At 38.6% G+C, this 21,765-nt stretch overlaps 1 protein-coding gene across 1 annotated transcript in view; it reads right to left on the reverse strand.

Moving 5' to 3' along the window:
* The window catches only part of LOC115209109 (synaptonemal complex protein 1-like), a 68,895-nt gene extending 53,723 nt beyond the window's left edge, over nt 1-15,172 (reverse strand). The window contains exons 1-3 of the mRNA XM_029777236.2: nt 15,168-15,172; nt 8,411-8,470; nt 7,290-7,396 (exon numbers count right to left, since the gene is read on the reverse strand). Of these exons, the coding sequence (XP_029633096.2) occupies nt 7,290-7,396; nt 8,411-8,470; nt 15,168-15,171 (171 nt within the window). The 5' untranslated portion in view covers nt 15,172. The remainder of the gene's footprint in view (nt 1-7,289; nt 7,397-8,410; nt 8,471-15,167) is intronic.
* Between the last annotated feature and the right edge of the window lie 6,593 nt (nt 15,173-21,765).

Here is a 21,765-nt window from a genome sequence, read left to right on the forward strand (position 1 = left end):
AACACCATCCGAAGACCCGGCAAGACTAGTCAGGCCATAACCCATGGCCCCTACCTGGGACGTAGTCAGTCCACCTGTGCATACCTTCCTTCTTGTGACACTTGTGAAGACCTGTTGAGGCAAGTGAAAATCAAATCAAAACAAATCAAAATAGATGAACATCAATGGAATCTGTATCTTTGTGGTACCAGTGCCGGTGGCACACACTTTGTGGTACCAGTGCCGGTGGCACACATGAGAACCATCCGAACGTGGCCGTAGCCAGTTCCGCATCGACCGGCCTCCGTGCTGTGGGCACGTAACAAACACCATCCGATCATGGCCGTTCGCCAGCCTCATCTGGCACCTGTCGGTGGCACATAAAAACACCTTCCGAAGACCCGGCAAGACTAGTCAGTCCACCTGTGCATACCTTCCTTCCTTCTTGTGACACCTGTGAAGACCGGTTGAGGCAAGTGAAAATCAAATCAAATCAAATCAAAATAGACAAAATAGATGAACATCAATGGAATTTGTATCTTGTGGTACCAGTGCCTGTGACACACAAGAAATCCATCAGTGCCGTAGTCAGTGCGGTGGGCACATGACAAACACCATCCGATCGTGGCCGTTCGCCAGCCTCATCTAGCACCTGTGTCGGTGGCACATAAAAACACCATCCGAAGACCCGGCAAGACTAGTCAGGCCATAACCCATGGCCCCTACCTGGGACGTAGTCAGTCCACCTGTGCATACCTTCCTTCTTGTGACACTTGTGAAGACCTGTTGAGGCAAGTGAAAATCAAATCAAATCAAATCAAAACAAATCAAAATAGATGAACATCAATGGAATTTGTATCTTTGTGGTACCAGTGCCGGTGGCACGTGGCATATAAGAAAACCATCCGAACGTGGCCGTAGCCAGTACCGCATCGACTGGCCTCCGTGCTGTGGGCACGTAACAAGCACCATCCGATCGTGGCCGTTTGCCAGCCTCATCTGGCACCTGTGTCGGTGGCACATAAAAACACCATCCGAGCGTGGCCGTCTGCCAGCCTCGTCTGGCACCTGTGTCGGTGGCACATAAAAACACCATCCGAGCGTGGCCGTCTGCCAGCCTCGTCTGGCACCTGTGTCGGTGGCACATAAAAAACACCATCCGAGCGTGGCCGTCTGCCAGCCTCGTCTGGCACCTGTGTCGGTGGCACATAAAAAACACCATCCGAGCGTGGCCGTTTGTCAGCCTCGTCTGGCACCTGTGTCGGTGGCACATAAAATCACCCACTACACTCTCGGAGTGGTTGGCGTTAGGAAGGGCATCCAGCTGTAGAAACACTGCCAGATCTGACTGGACTGGTGCAGCTTTCGGGCTCCCCAGACCCCAGTTGAACCGTCCAACCCATGCTAGCATGGAAAGCGGACATTAAATGATGATGATGATGATGATGATGATATATATATATATATATATATATATATATATATATATATACATAGTGTACATGTGTCCTTGTGTCTGTGTTTCTCACCCACTACCACCACCACTTGACAACCAGTGTTGGTGTGTTTACATCCCTGTAACTTTGTGGATCAGCAAAAGAGACCAATAGTATAAGTTCCAGAGTCCTCAAGACGGTGCCCCAGAATGACTGCTGTCTAATGACTTAAACAAGTAAATGATAAAAGATAAAAAAGAAACAATTATGCTTGAAGAAAAGAATATTATGTTGAGTTATGGGCTTTAGGAAGGGCATCCAGCTGTAGAAACCATGCCAAAGCAGACACTGGAATGCAATACAGCTCTCTGGCTTGTCTGTTCATGTCAAATCATCCAACCCATGCCAGCATAGGAAATCAGACATCAAATGAGGATGACGACAATGATGATGACAACAATGATATTGAGGCTTTTGGCAAGCATGGGAAATAACTATGGAGATGTTTCATTATTATTCAAGTTCATCTTCAGTGAATATAACCTGTTTGTATATAATGAGTTGATAGAATACAACAGTACAACAAGCACAGCAGTATGCCTTTCTTTTGAGCACAAGCAGCAACTAGAGTAAAGTTAGTGCTCATGAGCTTCAGGCCAATTGTCTAACCCAGGGGTCCTCAACCACTAGGCTGCAGACCAGTACCAAGCCATGAATCCTTTATTACCAGGCTGCACAGAAAATATAAAACATTTAAAATTTTATTTCTACTTTATTGACTATCACAGTCTGCAGAGTGTTTTTGCATTATATATGTATATAGTATATATACATATATACATATATATATATGTAATAATTAAATAATTACATTTTTTCATGCTGAGAGTTGCTGAAGCATGGAACAAACTGCCAGTATCAGTTGTTAGTTGTCGGAGCACTGCATCCTTCAAAACTTCCATGCTTTCTGAGATTCGCCAACACTACACCAGATTTTCTCCCCGCCACTTAGGGTCCATGTAGTTTCATGGGCAAAAAAAAATGTTCAACTTCTTGCCTAGAGCGAGCCCATAGTAATATCATATCTTCTCCACTATTTCAGTATTACATGTTAAAAGTGAAACAAAAATATTTCTCTATTTTATGTCTGATGCTTTCACTTTAACAATAAAAATAATAATAACAATTGAATTATATGTAGTAAGTAATAATTAAAATCAAACTAAAGAATAATATAATCGTAACATAACAAAAGTAAAAATAGCAATTGGTATAAAATTGCATCAATGACTTGAACTTGAATAAGTGGTTTCACATGAATGGGAATAAATTAAAAATAAAATTAGTGTGCAGAAATGGAATAGTCCAGATGGATAATAAAAAATTAAATTAAAGAAAAGACTATTGTCTATAAAGTATACAATGTAGAGAAAAAAGAAGAGCTAACAATTCCAGTCTGTTTATATATTTTGAGTATTGTTATCACTAGCGATATCAAGATATAACTTTGTATTTTGCATTTTATGTGTAGATGTATATAAATAGATGTACATGTAATATGTACACGTATATATACACATATATACATGCACTAGCACTATGACCCGGCAACGACAGGTCTTTAATGCTAGTATGTATATATATATATATATATGTGTATGTGTGTGTATATGTTTATGTGTCTGTGTTTGTCCCCAGCAACACCGCTTGACAACCAATGCTGGTGTGTTTACGTCCCTGTAACTTAGTGATTCAGCAAAAGAGACTGACAGAATAAGTAACAGGCTTCCAAAGAATAAGTTCTGGGGTTGATTTGCTCGACTAAAGGTGGTGCTCCAGCACGGCCACAGTCAAATGACTGAAACAAGTAAAAAAATAGGATACTATATGAAACAGCCTCTGTTTCTGTTTTATTAAACTTTTCGGAAAACAGACGTTAAATGATAATGACCTTTTGTTAAATTATGTTCCAAAAAGCAACTTATCAAAATAAATGTGAGGTATTGTGCTAAAAGTAATTAAATTCTTGATTGTTTTTAAGAATTATTACTAACATATAGGTAACAAATTTAATTAGAAATATATTTTATATAATTATTCCAATCACATTTATGATTCAGAGGGTTTTGATATCCACATAACTTTATGAAGAATTTTATAAATTTTCTAATTTCATCCTATAACACAGGAGACTCAATATGAGGCACAAAATAACAGAATTGGTGTCACCAGAATGTCTTTGGTCATATGTCTGCTTGCATAATGATGTTATCCAAAGTTTTCTTCCTTGTTTTCAAACAAGTAAATGGTGACCTATCAATAACAGCATTCCACAACACAGCTGAATGAAACTATAGTTAAAAACTTCTTCTTCTTCTTCTTCTCCTCCTCCTCCTCCTCCTTCTTTCCATCCCTCCTCCCTCTCTCTCTCTCTAACTTTTTCTTTTTTAACTTTTATAGTCAGTTTATCGCTTGTATGAAAACATTTAAGCGTTGGCAATGTCAACATAGTGTCTGCTAAATTGCTTTAAAACTACAAGTGTCAGTTTACACCCTTACCTCCTTTCCTTCACACTTACATCCTCATTTATATATTGTTCAGTTGAAAAATCTCCACAATTGCTATTTTTGATTTTCCCTACATTTAAATTCAACATTTATATTTTGTGTCAAGCAAAGAGGAACATTTGTGTTTGGGTGACATTTAACTTTGTTTATCAGGAGTTCAGAACAATGCACACGACATGCTCCTAATTTTGTCAAACAACAACTAGCAGACAAAAAAATCAACAATCGTGGGGTGTGTTCCCATAAAGAATTAGACTCACAGAAACAAACAGAACATAGGCGTAGGAGTGGCTGTGTGGTAAGTAGCTTGCTAACCAACCACATGGTTCCGGGTTCAGTCCCACTGTGTGGCAACTTGGGCAAGTGTCTTCTGCTATAGCCCCGGGCTGACCAATGCCTTGTGAGTGGATTTGGTAGACGGAAACTGAAAGAAGCCCATCGTATATGTATATATATATATATGTATGTGTGTGTGTTTGTGTGTCTGTGTTTGTCCCCCTAGCATTGCTTGACAACCGATGCTAGTGTATTTACGTCGTCGTCACTTAGCGGTTCGGCAAAAAGAGACCAATAGAATAAGTACTGGGCTTACAAAGAATAAGTCCCGGGGTCGATTTGCTCGACTAAAGGTGGTGCTCCAGCATGGCCGCAGTCAAATGACTGAAACAAGTAAATGAGTAAAAAGAGTAATATTGATATTGTTTGTGTTGTTGTTGTGGCTTATTTTTGAAAAAAAAAGTAAGTTCGTTATTCATTCTCACACTGTCAAATGCGATGCTTGTTTACTCTTTCATTCTTTTGCTCGTTTCAGTCATTTGACTTCGGCCATGCTGGAGCACTGCTGTAAAGGGTTTTAGTTGAACAGATCGACCCCATGACTTAGTCATTTTGTAAGCCTAGTACTTATTCTATTGGTTACTTTTGCCAAGCTGCTAAGTTAAGGAGACATAGACATACCAGCATCAGTTGTCAAATGATGATGGGGGACAAATACAGACACACACATAAATACATACATACATACGTATATATATGTATTTATCTCCTAGTGTGAGGCATTTATGTGTAATAATGCCCTCTATACAATATATATATATATATATATGTACATTTGGCTTTTTTCAGTTTCTGTCTATCAAATCCATCATTCACAAGGCTTTGGTCAACCTGAGACTATAGTAGAAGACACTAAGTAAGGCATGTGTAAAATTTGAATGAAATTGGTTGTGTAGTTCTCAAGTTTTAGGGAAACACACAGACAGACACACATTCTCAGTTTTATATATATAAAGATATACGGTGGGCTTCTTTCACTTTCCGTCAACCACATCCACTCACAAGGTTTTGGTCGGCCCAAGGCTATAGAAGAAGACACTGCCCAAGGTGCATACAGTGGGACAGAACCCGGAACCATGTGGTTGGTAAGCAAGCTACTTACCACACAGCCACTCCTGCACCTATTGGTCACGACTACAATCTCACCTGGCTTGAGAGGTCTTCACAAGCAATAGTATATCACCAAAGGTCTAGGTTACCTGTCACTGGCTCCACAAGGCCCAAAAAGATTTGTAGTGGTTAAGTGTGTATCATGGAACACAGATGCAAATGGAATGTGTATGTAAATAAATACGTGAACCGATCCATAATTGAAAAGAATTTATTTACAGGACTTGATTCGTTAGAGATACACTACATACAAAATGTTGGCAACTGCTATGAGTTGCTAGAAATACAGAGTACATTTGTGGGTGTCATATCAGGAATGAATATGTTTGTGTGTGCGCGTGGTTCATTTGAGACAGTAGTTTATCATAGCACTTTGAACATTTCTCTCGGTCTCTGCCTTCTATCGTGTTGTAGATCTTTCTCGTCTGTCTGCCTGCTTTCTTGTTTCACCACCATATTTATAATATTTGTGGCAGCTAGAAAGACAGACATACTGCAGCAGAGTTTGTACCTAAATAGGTCAGCCCTGTCCAGTTGAACTTTGCCTGACATGCTGAGGTCGCAGGTCAAAGGGAGATGATCAATCAATTTTTGACAGGACAAAGAAAACCTTTTTTCGCGCCTGTTGATCGTCGTGGTTTGGACGACTGAGAATTCTTGGATTCGGTTTCGAATCTAGGCTTGGAGAAGGAAGTGTTAATTCTTACAGATTTAAATATTTGTTACTGAAGTTAGAGGTAAAGCTACCTGGCCTTATGGTTAGAGTGTTGTACAAGCAATCATAAAATTGTGGGTGACATGTTGTATTCTTGGGCAGAACACTTCATTTCACATTGCCCCAGTCCACTCAGCTGTAAATGAGTTCCACCAATAGCGGGGATATTAACCTTAAAATAGACCTGTGTCCCATTCAGTGGGAGCATTGTATTCTCTGTCACTTATATGCCACGGACACTAAGTTAAGCTCCATCCTTATTAGTCAAATGGATTATAACAGACCTAACCCACTGAAATTATGGAAAACAGATAATTTAACAAACAGCCACAAATCAGAGTGTTTTAAGGACATTGAGCCCTATGACAGTTCTCTCCATTTTGTACTATCCTCTACATCACACCTCATCAACCCTCTTTCTTTTAATCCTTCGTAACACATTGAAGTTATGGAAAATAGTTCAGAAATACCTGCAAATCAAAGTGTTTTAAGTACATTGATCCCTTTGACTGTTTCCCCCATTTTGTACTAGCTTCTGCATCATACATCATCAACCCTCTTTATTTTCTTTCTTTCTATAATATCTTTAACCGTGTCTTTTTAGCTCTTCTTCTTCTTCTTCCTCTATTTCTTTTCACATATGTTTCCAATACTCTTCTCATTTAGTTACTTTCATCCTTCCCCAGCACATGATTCATCCATGTCATCCCATCACCCTCAGCAATCCATTATTTGCATATTCTTTTCTCTCTCAGTGATATTTCACTCAATCACTGAACCATTCTCATTTCTACAAACCATTGCCATTTCATTGTGGCAATTTGTGTGTCTTCTACACACAGGCTTGTCCTTTAAGTGCTGGTGTCACTTAAGAAATACCCATGTTGGTGCTGCGTTAACAGACCCGTACCAGTGGTATGTAGATGTACCCAAGCCACTGGTGCATAAAAAGCACCCAGCACATTCTGTTAAGTGGATAGCATTAGGAAGGGCATCCAGCTGTAGAAACAATACTGCAACAGACAACTGAAGTCTAGACAGCAATCTGTCCAGCCCGTGCCAGCATGGAAAGAGGACGCTAAACAATGATGATGATGATGATGATTACCAATAAACCAAATACTGAAACCACATAAGAAAATTACCTTCAAGTTCTCCGATGTCTGCTTCTGGTTTCTTAATTTCCAAGTCTGTCCTTTATGTATGTTAGATAATTCTCTTACAACCCCAGGTAGTTCCAATCTCCCTAAAGCTAAAATATATAAAAAAAGTAAAAATAAAATGTTTATTTTCCAAGATGAAATTATATAAATCATACAGAATGTCATCACTTTGCTCATTATTAAGACAAAAAGCAGGCAGATTTACAAATGTCAGCTGGGAAGTTCATTGGATGATCAAGAGACTCTCATGGAATGTGACTAAATGAGGTTTATTTTTCAACAGAGTCCCCTTTGTGGTCCACACACTTCTTCCATTAGTGTTGCAATGCTTGGATCCCATTAATGCAAAAGATTTCCTCCTGTTGGTCAAAAAGGTCATCCACAACAGATATGATATCAACATCACTACGATACTGGTTCCCAGCCAAGTGCTTAAAACAGCAGGTTTGTATCATTATCATCATCAACACCATCATTTAACGTCTGTTTTTTCATGCTGGCATGGGTTGGATGGTTTCACAGAAGTTGGCAGGTCAGTTGTCTGCTTTGGCATGGTTTCTACAGTTGGCTGCCCTTCTTAACGTCAACTAATTTACAGAGTATACTGGGTGCTTTTAGCATGGCGCCAGCACCAGTGAGATCACACACACACACACACATACTTATACAGGGGATGCTGAAAAGTTCCTGGCTTTAAGGGTCTCATGAAAGGCTGGCTTGGAGGCCTCACCTCCCAAGTTCTTTTTCAGGGCTTAGAAAAACTGAAGGACCACTGCAATTAATATGCAAATTTGAGTGAATCTGAGAATCCTCCTGTATTTTCTTTTACCCAAAGCCAGGAACTTTTCTGCACCCCCTCATATATATATATATATATATATATATAGGCAAATTGAAAATGAAAAATATATATATTTTTAATTTTTGATAAAAGTAAATAGACACACACAGATATATATTATGTGAGTGAGTGGTTGAGTTTGTCCTCCACCACCACTTGACAAATGGTGTTGGTTTGTTTACATCCCCTATAGAATAATTACTGAGGTCCCAGCATTTCCAGTCCAAAAGATAAAAAATATAAAATGTATGAAAAATATTACCTGGAGAAGTTGTGTCTTCCGATATTTGCATTGAATGATTATTATCAGCAAATGGATCCACTGGATTACAAATGGAAAAAAATACAGTGTTGTTGCATACATTAAGATGAACATTTTCAAGCATGTGTGCATTACTCTCTCCCTCTCTCTCTCTCCATGTGTCCATATATTTATCTGTTTGTAATACATACATAATATACAATATGCATATGAATGTTGTGTGTGTGTGTGTGTGTGTCATCAACATCGTCATCATTTAATGTCCATTTTCTTTACTGGCATGGGTTGGATAGTTTGACAGGAGCTGGCCAGCTGGGGACACCAGCCAGAAGGAATCTTTTCCTCATCTGCTGGTCCTTTGTCAACCTTTCAATGGATGTCTTTTGGCCTTTATACGTCACTTTAGTTCGACCCATCCTCGAATATTGCATCCGGGCCTCAAACTCATATCTCCAGAAAGACATTCAGCACTTGGAATGGGTTCAGCACTTAGCCACCCGAATGGTTGCAGGCTTGTCTAAGCTTACGTATGAGGAACGTCTCCAACGGCTGGCATTACCTTCACTCGAACAATGGAGGATGCAGGGAGATCTCATCCTGGCTTCCAACATCTTCAATGAGAATGTAAACCTACCATTTGTGGAGTTTTTTACCCCTGCGCCGGATAGGGGTCTTTGTGGGCATAATCGCAAACTCTATCTCTGTCACTTTTGACTCTCAACAGGCAGGCTGCATTCTTCATCCGTTTGGCAGCCCCATGGAACAAGCTACCACAAGATGTCATTCAACTGCCCACCATTCCCCTGTTCAAAGAGGCTCTGGACAACTGTGTCAACTATGTATAAAACTGTTTATAACAATAACTGGGTTCCTTTTTTACATGGCTTAAGCACATTGTGCTCTTCTCCTGCCAATAAATTTGATTTGATTTGATTTGAACTGAACTTTGCCTAGCCAATTCTTATTTCAGTGGCTATGCTTTCAAAACAACCACCCCCACTGCTAACTTGGTTGCCTAAGTAACAGAAACTGTCGACTACTTCTAAGGATACCCCCTGATACATGAGGAAGTTTATGTTTTGTACATTCCTGGCATTTAATGTACCTGCACATCTTCCACATATAAAAACTATTTTCTCTATTAGTCTTCCAGTGATCCTACTACACCTGTTGTATGTCCATAGCTTGCACTGGGTACATCATATGGTGTTTCTCCTGACACCTTTTCTATATATTGAGCAGGGATGTCTCTCTGAACTGAGCTGTGACTTGTGTTTTCACACTTTGATCTTTGCTAAATTAACTCTAAGGCCCTGTAGGTAGTTAGGGTAATTCTCAGCTGTTTCCTCTTTGAATGCATTCTGCTTATTCCATTGTTAACATTCAATATGCAGTCTCAATTGCTGCTAGAATTTTTGAAATTAGAAATGTTTTGGTATTATTTATTCAACATTACAAGCATTTCATTTACTAATTGGAATTATGAAGCTTTACCTATTGGATAGACATGTTCAGAATTTCTTTACATGTCTATCTAACAGGTAAGACTTTGTAATTGCTTTTAGCAAATGAAACATCATCATCATTTAACATCAGTTGTCCAATGCTGGCATGGATTGGAAGGTTTGACAGCGCTGGTATGCTGGAAGGCTGCACCAGACTTCAGTCTGGTTTGGCATGGTTTTCTACAGCTGGATGCCCTTCCTAACACCAAGCACTCTGAGAGTGTAGTGGGTGCTTTAAGTGCCACCGGCACAGGTGCCATTTGCATGACACTGGAGTGCTTTTACATGCCACTGGCATGGGTGCCAGTTTGCATGACACCGGTATCTACCACGACTGCAATTTTGCTCAGCTTGATGGGTCTTCTTCTCAAGCACGACATAACGCCAAAGGTCTCAGTCATTGCCTCCATGAGGTCCAACACTCGAAAGGAACTCAGCCACTTTGCTGAGTTCCTTTTGAGTGTTGAGCCTCATGGAGGCAATGCCCGAGACCTTTGGCATTAGGTCATGCTTGATATATATATATATATATATATATGTATATATATATATATATATATATATATACATATACATATATATATACTAGCAAACTACCCGTCCATTGGACAGTTTGTATAGATGAAGAGGGTTAACTTGGATGGTGTTAAGTTTGGTGATTGTATGGGGTTGTTACTTTTGGTTAGGGCATTAAAGATTCCTGAGATGTTAAAACTGTTGACTGTTTCTTATAAATAAGGAAAATTGATTGATAGTGAATCTTAACACAGTGAACTTTTCAAAATTGTCATGAGGCCAATAAAATGAAGGAAAGCTGTTCAGCCCACAATATATACAACTTCCAGTGGAATCGGACATCATAATTAACCTTAAACTTTTTGCACTCAAACACTTTCACATCAGAATAAGCGCAATGTACTCTTGCATAGTACGTACCTCATTGTTGACACCTTTATATCAGACTGAATGCTGTTTTATCTCCAAAGTGAATATTGCAAGTGATATCTAAGCAATAAACAGTTCTTTGGCTTTTGCATTTGACGACTATTGCTTCATGTATTATAGTTTGATTTTCACTGGTGTAGTCATAAGAACTACGGGATAAGTAACATTAGTTTCGAATAAAAATATAAATGGAAGTTTTAATCACCCAATGGACAAGCAAACAGAAACTGCTACTCAATAAAGGCGCAAAAATGCTTAGGTAAGTCTCTCTCTTCTCTCAAAAACTGACACAGAAAGAGTTGAAACTCGGGGGGTGGAATAACACAATGTGCAATAAAATAACGATGCATGTTCTTTGCAAATCAATTTTATCTCAAAAACTGAACAAATACTGCTTATTTTTTAAAGTTGGATGAGGAGCATTAGGCAAATTTAGATGTAACCCCCCCCCCCCCGCCAAATTTTTCACGTTTTATAAGCAATCAATTAATCTTTTCTACTTTCAACTGAATTTTATTGAATATTTTCAGAAAATTGAGAAATCCCCAGTTATTTATTTGCTTTATTTTCACTTATTTGCTCACTTAAAGTAACTGCCTTTTCCTAGTAATTTTTCATGTCAGCTGGTTTATTGCACGGAAAACAGATATAAGAACACATTAGAATGGGAATGCACATGGTTGATTACAGTTAATTAAAGTTAGAGCGATATCGATTTTTTTAGCTGCTTACAAACATGTGAAAATGTAGAAATGAATACAGTTGTTTGTGGTCTGATATTTAAATCAAAATGAGACTGTATTTACAAATAGCAAGCTTTATTTACATATATCTGTCATTTAAATGAGAAAACATAGAAATGAATTGTTTAGAACGTCGGTTGATGAACAGGATGGCAGAAGAAACAGGACAAAAAGATTACAAAAATAGCGATTCTCACTTTGAAACTGACAATTTTGAAAATCCTTTTAGATTACAGAATGCCCTGCTCTCTCATATATCCATGTTTAAAAATTCAGTGCAATTGGATGAACAATACTCGAGTTATAAGCGCACAAACAGACAGACAAACAGAAGGGGATTTATATATTAGAGACAGGCAGACAGACAGATAGATAGATAGATAGATAGATAGATAGATAGATAGATAGATAGATAGATAGATAGATAGATAGATAGATAGATAGATAGATATACAGGGTGCATAAGATTTTTGAGGACACATTTATGTTTATAAAATACAGATATATAATAACAGATAATTTTATTTTTTCAAAAAATGCTATGAGGATAAAAATAAACCTTCTTTTCTGTAATGTTATTCAATAAAGCCACTTTCAGCTTCAACAACTGCTTCTATATGAGATCTAAATCATCTACATGCTCGGATCAAGTGGTCCTGGTTCATTTTGGACATTACTCTGACTATGGCAGCTTTCAAAGAATCTTTGGTGTTATAGGCATGTTCATTGACCTCTATCGAAACAACGCTCCACATGTAATAGTCCAGTGGATTGAGATCTGGGGCATTAGGAGGCCAAATGTTAGGGGTTATGTGACCATGAAAATTTTCATCTATCCGTCCCTGTGTTACTAGAACTATGTGTGATAGTACAGAGTCATATATAACTGGACGACCTTCCTGCAAATTATCTTCAATATAGGGAAGGAATCTATTTTGGCAAAAAATCAAACTGAATCAATCATAACTACCTTTCTGAGATTTACATCCCATTATATTATATTAGATAATGAGGTCCTAGACTTTCCTTTTTACATTAATATATATTAAGAAATTAAGTCAAAGACTGAACATGCCAAGGCTGCTTTTGATGAGATCAAAGTAGTGTTGAATATATGGTTATCAATAAAAGTCCTTACATATGATGGGATGACCTGTTTAATTCATGTATATGTTTGATCAGAGAAAACCTATGATCAAAGACTTTCTAATCATGGCCATCCCAAGTGTTTACAAACACATCGTATAATCTATCAAACTAGATTACACAATGTTGTAACTCAATTATTTTGACAATGAAATATGATTTGAGGGAAATTTGGCAGAGTAAGTGATTCCATTTAGCTTTGTTGCAAGTGCGTCATTTTTGTTTAATCTTAAGCATTGTTTATTTTATCCACAGTGAAGATTTGATAAACTGACTCTTCTGATTCAAAGAGATTTTAGTCCTTTACTACCAAATTAGCGAGGAACCTAGTGGTGAACTGTATCACTGTAAGGTTATACATTTATTTATGATTTTTCTCATATGATTTAATAAAAAAGCATGTATTAGTATCGACCTGTAAAGCCCATTAAGCATTACTACATAGTTCGATTAAGATTACATTCTAAGTGATTGACTTGAATTAATGAATGACTATGTCAGTCCTCATGGCTGAGGGTTGGGGGCCTCAAACATAGCCACCACTCCTCAACACGTACAACACTCTCGTGCTGCAGCCATACACCATGCCAGGTTCGCACCATCCAGTCTTTGATGTCATCGCTCTGTTCACCTAGATCCTGAGGAAGTAATTAGCGGTTGTTGTCTGATTAAGTGGCCAAAAATATTGCAGTTTTCGTCATCTGACTATCGTCATAATTTTCACCTGATGGCAATGCTAAAAAATTGACTCAGTATAACTGCATAATATCCAAAATAATTAGAATTCCAACTAAGGCCCTCGTATTTTTTTTTCTGACACAATATATCTATGACTACATAATCCAAAGTGTTTTCCCACTTTTAGGGTTGTGCGAATACAATTTCAAAGATAATCTGGTGCTATTTCTAGCAGGTGGAAGACTACATATAGACGAATCTAGGTAAAAAAAAAAGTCACAGGAAAAAAAAGGCATGGAAAAAAAGTCGGTTTTGTCCACGTGAAAAAACATTCGAGTGAGGTCATTGCCAGTGCCACTAGACTTGCTCCTGTGCAGGTGGCACGAAAAAAGACACCATCTGAGCATGGTCATTGCCAGTACCGCCTGACTGGCCCTCGTGCCAATGGCACGCAAAAGCACTCACTACACTCTCGGAGTGGTTGGCGTTAGGAGCTCTGCCAGGTCAGACTGGAGCCTGATTCGCCACTCCTCGGTCAAATCGTCCAACCCATGCTAGCAGGGAAAGCGGACGTTAAACGATGATGATTAAGGTTTTGTTCGAATCCCATAAATTGTGGGGGTTTTTTCCTAGCCAAAATTGTGACTTTATAACTGACTTTTTTTCCTGTGATTTTATTACCGGTCACTGGTAAGGACACCCTCATTTAAAGCTAGTTGCATTGTTATTAAGGGCTAAGTATGTTTTTCTAGTAACATAGTAGAATATCACGGACAAAGATGGGATTGTTTCTCCGTTCAACTTTCTTCACTGATTGTGGTTGAGTCAAGTCAAATATTACGCCGTAATTGCCGAAAAACAGAGACCAGGGAAAATTGGTCGTAATCAACCTTAACCAAAATTATAGAATGAAGTTTGTGATTTTGTGTTTAGACGTTTAGAGACTGAGACGTCTGAGAGAGAAAAAACTAAATCTATAAATCTCTCTCTTTAATGAGTCTTACTGAACCGTCAGGTTCTTCCTTTCACAGCAATATACAGAATTATCCAAACTCGAACTTCCAAACATTAACTATTTAGCTTTGAAACAGCACAAGAAAGTGAGTTGTTGTTTATCTCCTATATTTTAATTGTTTGTTTATTCATAGGTTTCGTCTCATTCGATCCCCTGACCCCCAACGTTTGTTTTGTCCCCTCTTTTTCTCAACCTTATGGTTAATAAAGAAATTGACTTATGTGTTCCAGCCATGACCATCCTATCTTATTTTCCGGCAATGTATCAAGGTCTACGTTATTCAATGTCCTTTTCTTTCAAGGCGGCAGAGAAATTTGATTGCTATTTCCAGCAGATCGAGCGATCGCATGGAACTTCTCTCTCGCTTGCTTTCGTAAACTTTCTGAATACATTCGTTATATTGATAATATGTATGTATTTTGACCGCAAAATTTCCACTGAAAGATGTAGACTAATCAAGAATGTATCTTTTTGGATTATTCGTCGAATGTTTAACACTTTTGATAAAAAGCTAAAGTTCATTATTTCAATCACTTGGAGGAGGAAAGCAAAAATTAGAGAAGAAACTGTTTCGACATTTCTTTTGTATAAAACATTGTAAAATATAATTTAAAATATTTATCAGAGCAAAGTTTTAAGTCAAAATAATCTTTTGAAAAAAATTAAACTATTATTTTAGCGTAAATTATACAAGTAAATATTACGAGAATAAATCTTAAACTCACTCATGTTTCCCTTAACGTCTGTTTCTCATTCAATTATTTTTAAGACACGCAGAGTTGCTTCCCATAGTCAATTTATCAAATAACTATGTTCAACCCTTATTGAGTAGATCTAAAATGAAAGGAATTCTAGTCATGACCATCCTGTCTTTTTAGGAGCTTCTGCAACTACATTATCTAATATATATCCCTTCCTAAGTATCTCATCGTCAGTTGTATTTCTTACAGTAGAGAGATATTTGGCTATTATTTCTAGCAGATCAAGTAACCACATACAACTTCCCTCATTCGCATACTGGAGACAATCTTGATGTTGCTTACATCTGCATGCTATAAGACATTCTGCAAAGCATCCAACAATGCTGTATAGCAGTCATTTTGTAATCACTGAAGTCATTAGAGAGATGAATATATTTTATAGGACATTGCTGGAAATCTCAAAAAAAAGTTTGTAAGTGATATCTTTCTTTGGTTAGAGCTATAAACTAATTAAGATAGCAACTTGAAAATTAAGTAGCTTTGAACAAGTTGCCCTCTGTGTTTCTGACCCACATCCTCTATAAATTCTGTTGTATTGCCTTAAAATTTCACTTGTTCCACCATGGTTGTTGGTGAAATGGTCACCTTCTATTCCTGCTTCACCTATTTATAAGTTTGAAATTTACCTGATGATGGCAAGTTTTTTGCCATGATGTAATCTAAGAATGCATCAATAACATACTGCTGAAACAGCTGTTGTGAATTTTGAACTCCGCTTGTATATATATATATATATATATATATATATCATCATTATTTAATGTCCGTTGTCCATGCTGGTACGAGGGACGTTCAATAAGTAATGCCTCTGACCCACTTGCAGTTGTTTGATCTTGCTGAAATTGTGCATGTGCAATCATTTATATCTCTATAGAGTAAGTGGCAAATTACAGCTCTGAGCGAATTGTGGTTTCTGATTTACAGGTGTTTGAACCGAGTTAAGTGTGAAATGGAGCCTGTTGAGTGTCGAGCAGTGATCCGGTTTTTGTATTTGAAAGGACGCACACCACGGGAGACTTTTGATGAAATGAAAGTAACTTATGGTGATGATGCCCCATCATATGACCTTGTAAAACGCTGGCATCGTGAATTCAAACATGGTCGGAACTCTGTGGAAACAGCTCCCAGATCTGGTCGCCCCCTTCTGCCATTGATGAGGCATCTGTCCGTCAAGTTGAGGCTGCCATTTTGGATGATCGACGCATAATTATTCGCCAAATAGCCCATGAGGTCAAGATTAGTGGAAACTATCATTCATGACCATTTGCATATGCAAAAGGTGTCTGCCAGATGGATTCCCAGGTTGCTCATGCCTTTCCAGAAGCAAGAACGCGTCGAGTGCTCGAGGGTGAATTTGGAGATGTGCCAAGAAGATGAGTCAAAATTTTTCAAAAGACTGATTACACAGGATGAAACCTGGATCCATCACGATGATCCAGAGACCAAAGCCCAGTCAATGCAGTGGAAGCACCGTGACTCACCCCCTCCAAAGAAGGCAAGGTCATGCTCAGTCTTCTGGGACCAGGACGGAGTAGTGATGACAGATTTCCTGGCAAAGGGTACCACAATTGCAGGAGCCTATTATGCTTCACTTTTGAGGAAATTAAGAGAAGTTATCAAAATCAAGAGGCGGGGCAAGATCAGCAAAGGCATCCTCCTCCTGCAGGACAACGCTCCGGTCCACAACTCGCTTGTCGCCAGATCAGAAGCACAGGCATATGGCTATGAACTCCTCCCCATCCCCCCTACTTTCCTGACCTTGCACCCTCTGATTTTCCCCTCTTCCCAATCATGAAGTTATTTTTGAAAGGAAAGCGTTTTCCAGATGATGCAGCCTTGATTTCTGAAGTCACGTTGAGGTTGGAGGACCAAGCTGGGTTCTGCTACAAAAACGGTCTCCAGAGTCGCATCAAACGATGGGAGAAATGCGTAAATCTGGGGGGTTCCTATGTAGAAAAAGACTAATAACTGTGCCAAGTTTCGTTGCTCTACTGCTATGGGAAGTGGGTCAGGGGCATTACTTATTGAACATCCCTCGTATATAAATACATATATATATTTCTTTATTGCCCACAGGGGGGCTAAACATAGAGAGGACAAAGGGATTAAGTCAATTACATTGACCACAGTGTGTAACTGGTACTTTTTAATCGACCTCAAAAGGATGAAAGGCAAAGTCAACCTCGGCGGAATTTAAACTCAGAATATAACTGCAGATGAAATACCGCTAAGCATTTCAGCCGGTGTGCTAACGATCCTGCCAGCTTGCCATATATATATATATATATATATATATATATATAAATACATATACATATATATAGTGAGAATTTACAAAAAAAAACAAAAGATGGGTGTGTAAACAACAAACAGATGTATTAGTTTAACGCTCAGGAAGTGAGAAAGTCTTTTATGTTTCGAGCCTACACTCTTAAACAGAAAGGAACACAGAAATAAACAGGGAGAGAAAATACAAAAAAGAATAGTGGCTAGCAATCTATCAAGGTGAATGCTGGACAGAGGGGTCACACAGGAGAGCTAAGAAGGGGAGATAATAAAGTAGTGGTGATCCCAAAACAAAGGTGCACGTGCATGTGAGAGCTTGTATATGTGTGTGGAAGGAGGCTAGTGACATTGACGTATGCATATATGCATGTGTAGATGATGGTGTAGGTTTTGGGAAGTGGTCAATGCTAGTGTGTGCGAGGTGGTGTGAGGGAGGCGAGAGTGGGGTCTAAGGAAGGTGGGTAGGAGTGAAGAGAGGAAGTAGGTGTGAAAGGGAGGAGAGGAGGAGAGTTGAGCCCATGTGGTGCAAAGGAACGAAGTGAGATTAATCCCTACTCACGGTGAAGATGGGAGTCTGGATGGTCCTTGTGCAAGGACAATCCGAACACAGGTGTTGTAAAAAGTGACCAGTAGAGTGGAAATGGCTCGAGACTGGGGTGCCGTTACCGAGTCGGATATCTCGGAGGTGTTCTACAAACCAGTCAGCCAAACAGCATTCTGTTTGACTGAGAGAGAGCAGGAGATGAGGTTGCTAGAAGTGCAGGTGCAGGAGTCAGTGATATGATAAGGTCGATGATGGGTGCCTGTGGGGAGGGTGGTGTTGGAGAGGTAAGGGCAAGTGCGGCAGCGTGGACAGGAGCAGGTGAACGAGCTGGGTTGGGAAGATCCAGTATGTATGTATGTGTGTGTGGATATATATATATAAAGTTGTACTTTTGTTTTCAACCCCTGGTCAATCAAAAGTATTTATTTCATTCCAGATATAAACGTCCCTTCTCTTTCCAACATATAGGACTACATTATGGTGTGATTTGTGAGAGATTTAGCGGATATTTCTCGAAGACCAAGTAACTCTGTAGAGGCTTCTGTTGTTCCGAGTTGGTGAAAGTCGTTCTAATCATGATTATGTAATGCTAAAAAGGTAAAGACAGAGACAATGTGTATCTTGGACTACAATAATCGACGTACTATATCCCCCTCTTTCCAAGAGAGTAGGGTCTGATTTGCGAGAGATCTGGTTGATCTGCCGCACTTGCCCTTACCTCTCCAACACCACCCTCCCCACAGGCACCCATCATCTAGAGGTTTCTTTTGTTTAGACTAGAGACAAAAGAAGCTCAAAAATATTCATCTTTATCAATAGGCAGGCATTATGTATCTCGGACTATACTATCCAATGTGTCAGTAGGGTGTTTTGAGAGAAGTCATTTCTGGCAGACCAAGAAGTAACCTTAAGTTACTCCAAATTCCTACTTCGTAAACATCCATCACGACATGTTAACTGCCAAGCATAAATATTGAAACCTTAATTTAAATTAACTGCGTGATTAAGCTGCTGCTCATGGACAGAAATTTCAATTTTTTTTACTATAGCCATTCTAGTGCACGTATGAACAAGGTCCATAATGCTTGCTCATGCGAAAATGGAAAAGTGGATGCATAACAAAAACAATGTTACTAAATCAATTATTTCATATTTATTATTTAACCGGACGAAGGAAGCCCAAGTGTCTACAATCACTGTTTAAAATAACTAACAAACCAATACTCTTTTCACACGAATTTGCAGTGGCGATAAAAGAAATGCCTGGTGATACTGGGTTATGTCCCTTTACGTGTTCTGTTGCAATCTTTGGCTCCGTCGTTCATTCTTCCAGGATCAGTTAAATAGTTGGAAATTAACAAGCATACGCTCGGACTACGCTATCAAAGCTGGCCATATATAAAAGTATTTTAACAGCCGACAATACGTGTTGTATATTTTACAGCCATTGTTTAAACACGATGACTATTAAAATAAATTAAACTGAAAACCGTTTTATAGTGCATTTGAAAACCGTTGTCGACAACTGATGGCTAAAATTCAGTCAACTGTTTTTAATTAAATTCTATTTTAGTTTATATACGCACAGGCGTGGCTGTGTTGTTAGAAGCTTGCTTACGAACCACATGGTTCTGGGTTCACTCTCACTGCGTGGCACCTTGGGCAAGTGTCATCTACTATTGCCTCAGGCCGACCAAAGCCTTGTGAGTGGATTTGGTGGACGGGAATTGAAAGAAGCCCGTCGTATATATGTGTGCGACCTCCATCACTGCTGGAGTGTTTACATCCCTGTATGATTTAGTGGTTCAGCAGAAGAGACCGATAGAATACTAGGCTTGAAAAATAAGTCGTGGGTCGACTAAAACCCTTCAAAGCAGTGCTCCAGCATAGCCACAGTCAAATGACTGACTATGCCTTACGAGTCCATAAGACTCATCCAAAGAATCACATTTAAGGATTCAGTCTGTAAATCCAAAAATTCATGAGTCATAAACAAAATATTTTACACAAACTATTTATTCTAGAGCCCCAGATTGAATCTGATCAAAGGTGTTCTGGCCATGACCATCATCTCGTATCCTTGTAACAAAAATAAATAAATGTTAGTTATGTTTTTAGGTTCAGTTCAACTGGGTGGCACCTACAGCAAGTGCCTTCTACTATTGGTTTGGGTTGACTGATGCTTTGTAAGTAGAAATGGTATATGGAAACTGCTTGTATCTGTGTGTGTGGATGTGCTTCTTGGGATGAGGTCGTTTGGGGAGAAAAACAAAATAATACACAGAGAACATTACATTCTGTAGCTCTGTGACCTTGAAGTGGTGGAATAAGGAAAAGCAAACCCTAACTTGTAATGAATGGTAAGAGTTGGTGACAGGAAGAGCATCTGACAGTAAAATAAGAGAAAAGAAAACATGTAAAACGAACAAGGGAACTTAGATATTCGGTTCTATATTTAAGAGATGAGGAATTATGTACATTTGATGGATATTTGTCCTAATCTTGTTTGTTGTGAACACATTTCGGCTGATATACCCTCCAGCCTTCATCAGGTGTCTTGAGGAAATTTCAAACCTGGGTTCTCATTCCTAAGGAATTTTTTCATATTATTATTATTCAGGTCACTGCCTGGAACCGAACTCGGAATCTTGGGGTTAGTAGCCTGTGCTTTTAATCCCAAGATTCCAAGTTCAATTCCAAGCAGTGACCTGAATGATAATAATAATCCTAATAACATTGAAAAATGCCTTAGGAATGAGAACCCAGGTTCGAAATTTCCCCAAGATACCTGATGAAGGCTGGAGGGTATATCAGCCGAAACATTGTGTCAACAATAAACAAGATGAGGACAAATATCCGTCAAATGTAAATAATGAACTTAGACATATTCAGATTTCTTTTGCCTTTTATCTTGCCAGGGTTGATACAATAAAGCACAAATAATTTGCGGGGAAGATTTGTGGGTAGGGGTAAACTCTATTGACTGTACTTGTTTCCGACAAACTTGTCCTTGTTTTGACATTAGAATCCTTTACAGGAGAAGAAACAAAGAGTCACATTACGTAGGATCTTTCTAGCAAGGATTAAAAAATGTGATGATAGATGTGGGGTGGTGATTAAGCAATATGATAATTAATCTGGCTTCACTAATGAGTCGAAAGCTATAATTTAAAACAGAATCCCAGGAGATCTGTATCAGTAAAGACTTGATTATTTAGAAAAAATGGAATTTCCAATATTTTTATATCTTCAGAGCTGAAATGACAGCACTTTTTACAGCCTTTGTTTGAGTGACCTCCAAAAGTCTCCTTAAGTTCTATTTAATCTTATATATCTACCCAATTCTTTGAATTATCTCCTTTACTATGTTCAATCTCATATGTCTTGAGTGGGAATTGTACCACATTATGCAAATGAATCTTTTACCTTAATTCTTCTCTGCTGTTTGCTACCATATCATTGATATTTCATTTTCATTAAAGCCTCACTTCTGCAGCCATTTACATTTTTTTGGACACCGTTTCCACCTCAACATTATTCCATGTGACTTTCAATTAATTTCCATCCATCTATGAAGCCACATCACTCTTCATAATATTCTCCAAACATTTATTTATACCCTTACTTCTTCAAAACAGCTGATGTGAGCTGCCATCTGCTTCTTGTGCACCATATACAGCCACCTGACATAAAAGCTAACCCACTACTGTTCTTTTCTCTCTCTGCCATCTG

This window comes from Octopus sinensis, linkage group LG3 (genome assembly GCF_006345805.1).
Source record: "Octopus sinensis linkage group LG3, ASM634580v1, whole genome shotgun sequence".
NCBI lineage: Eukaryota > Metazoa > Mollusca > Cephalopoda > Octopoda > Octopodidae > Octopus > Octopus sinensis.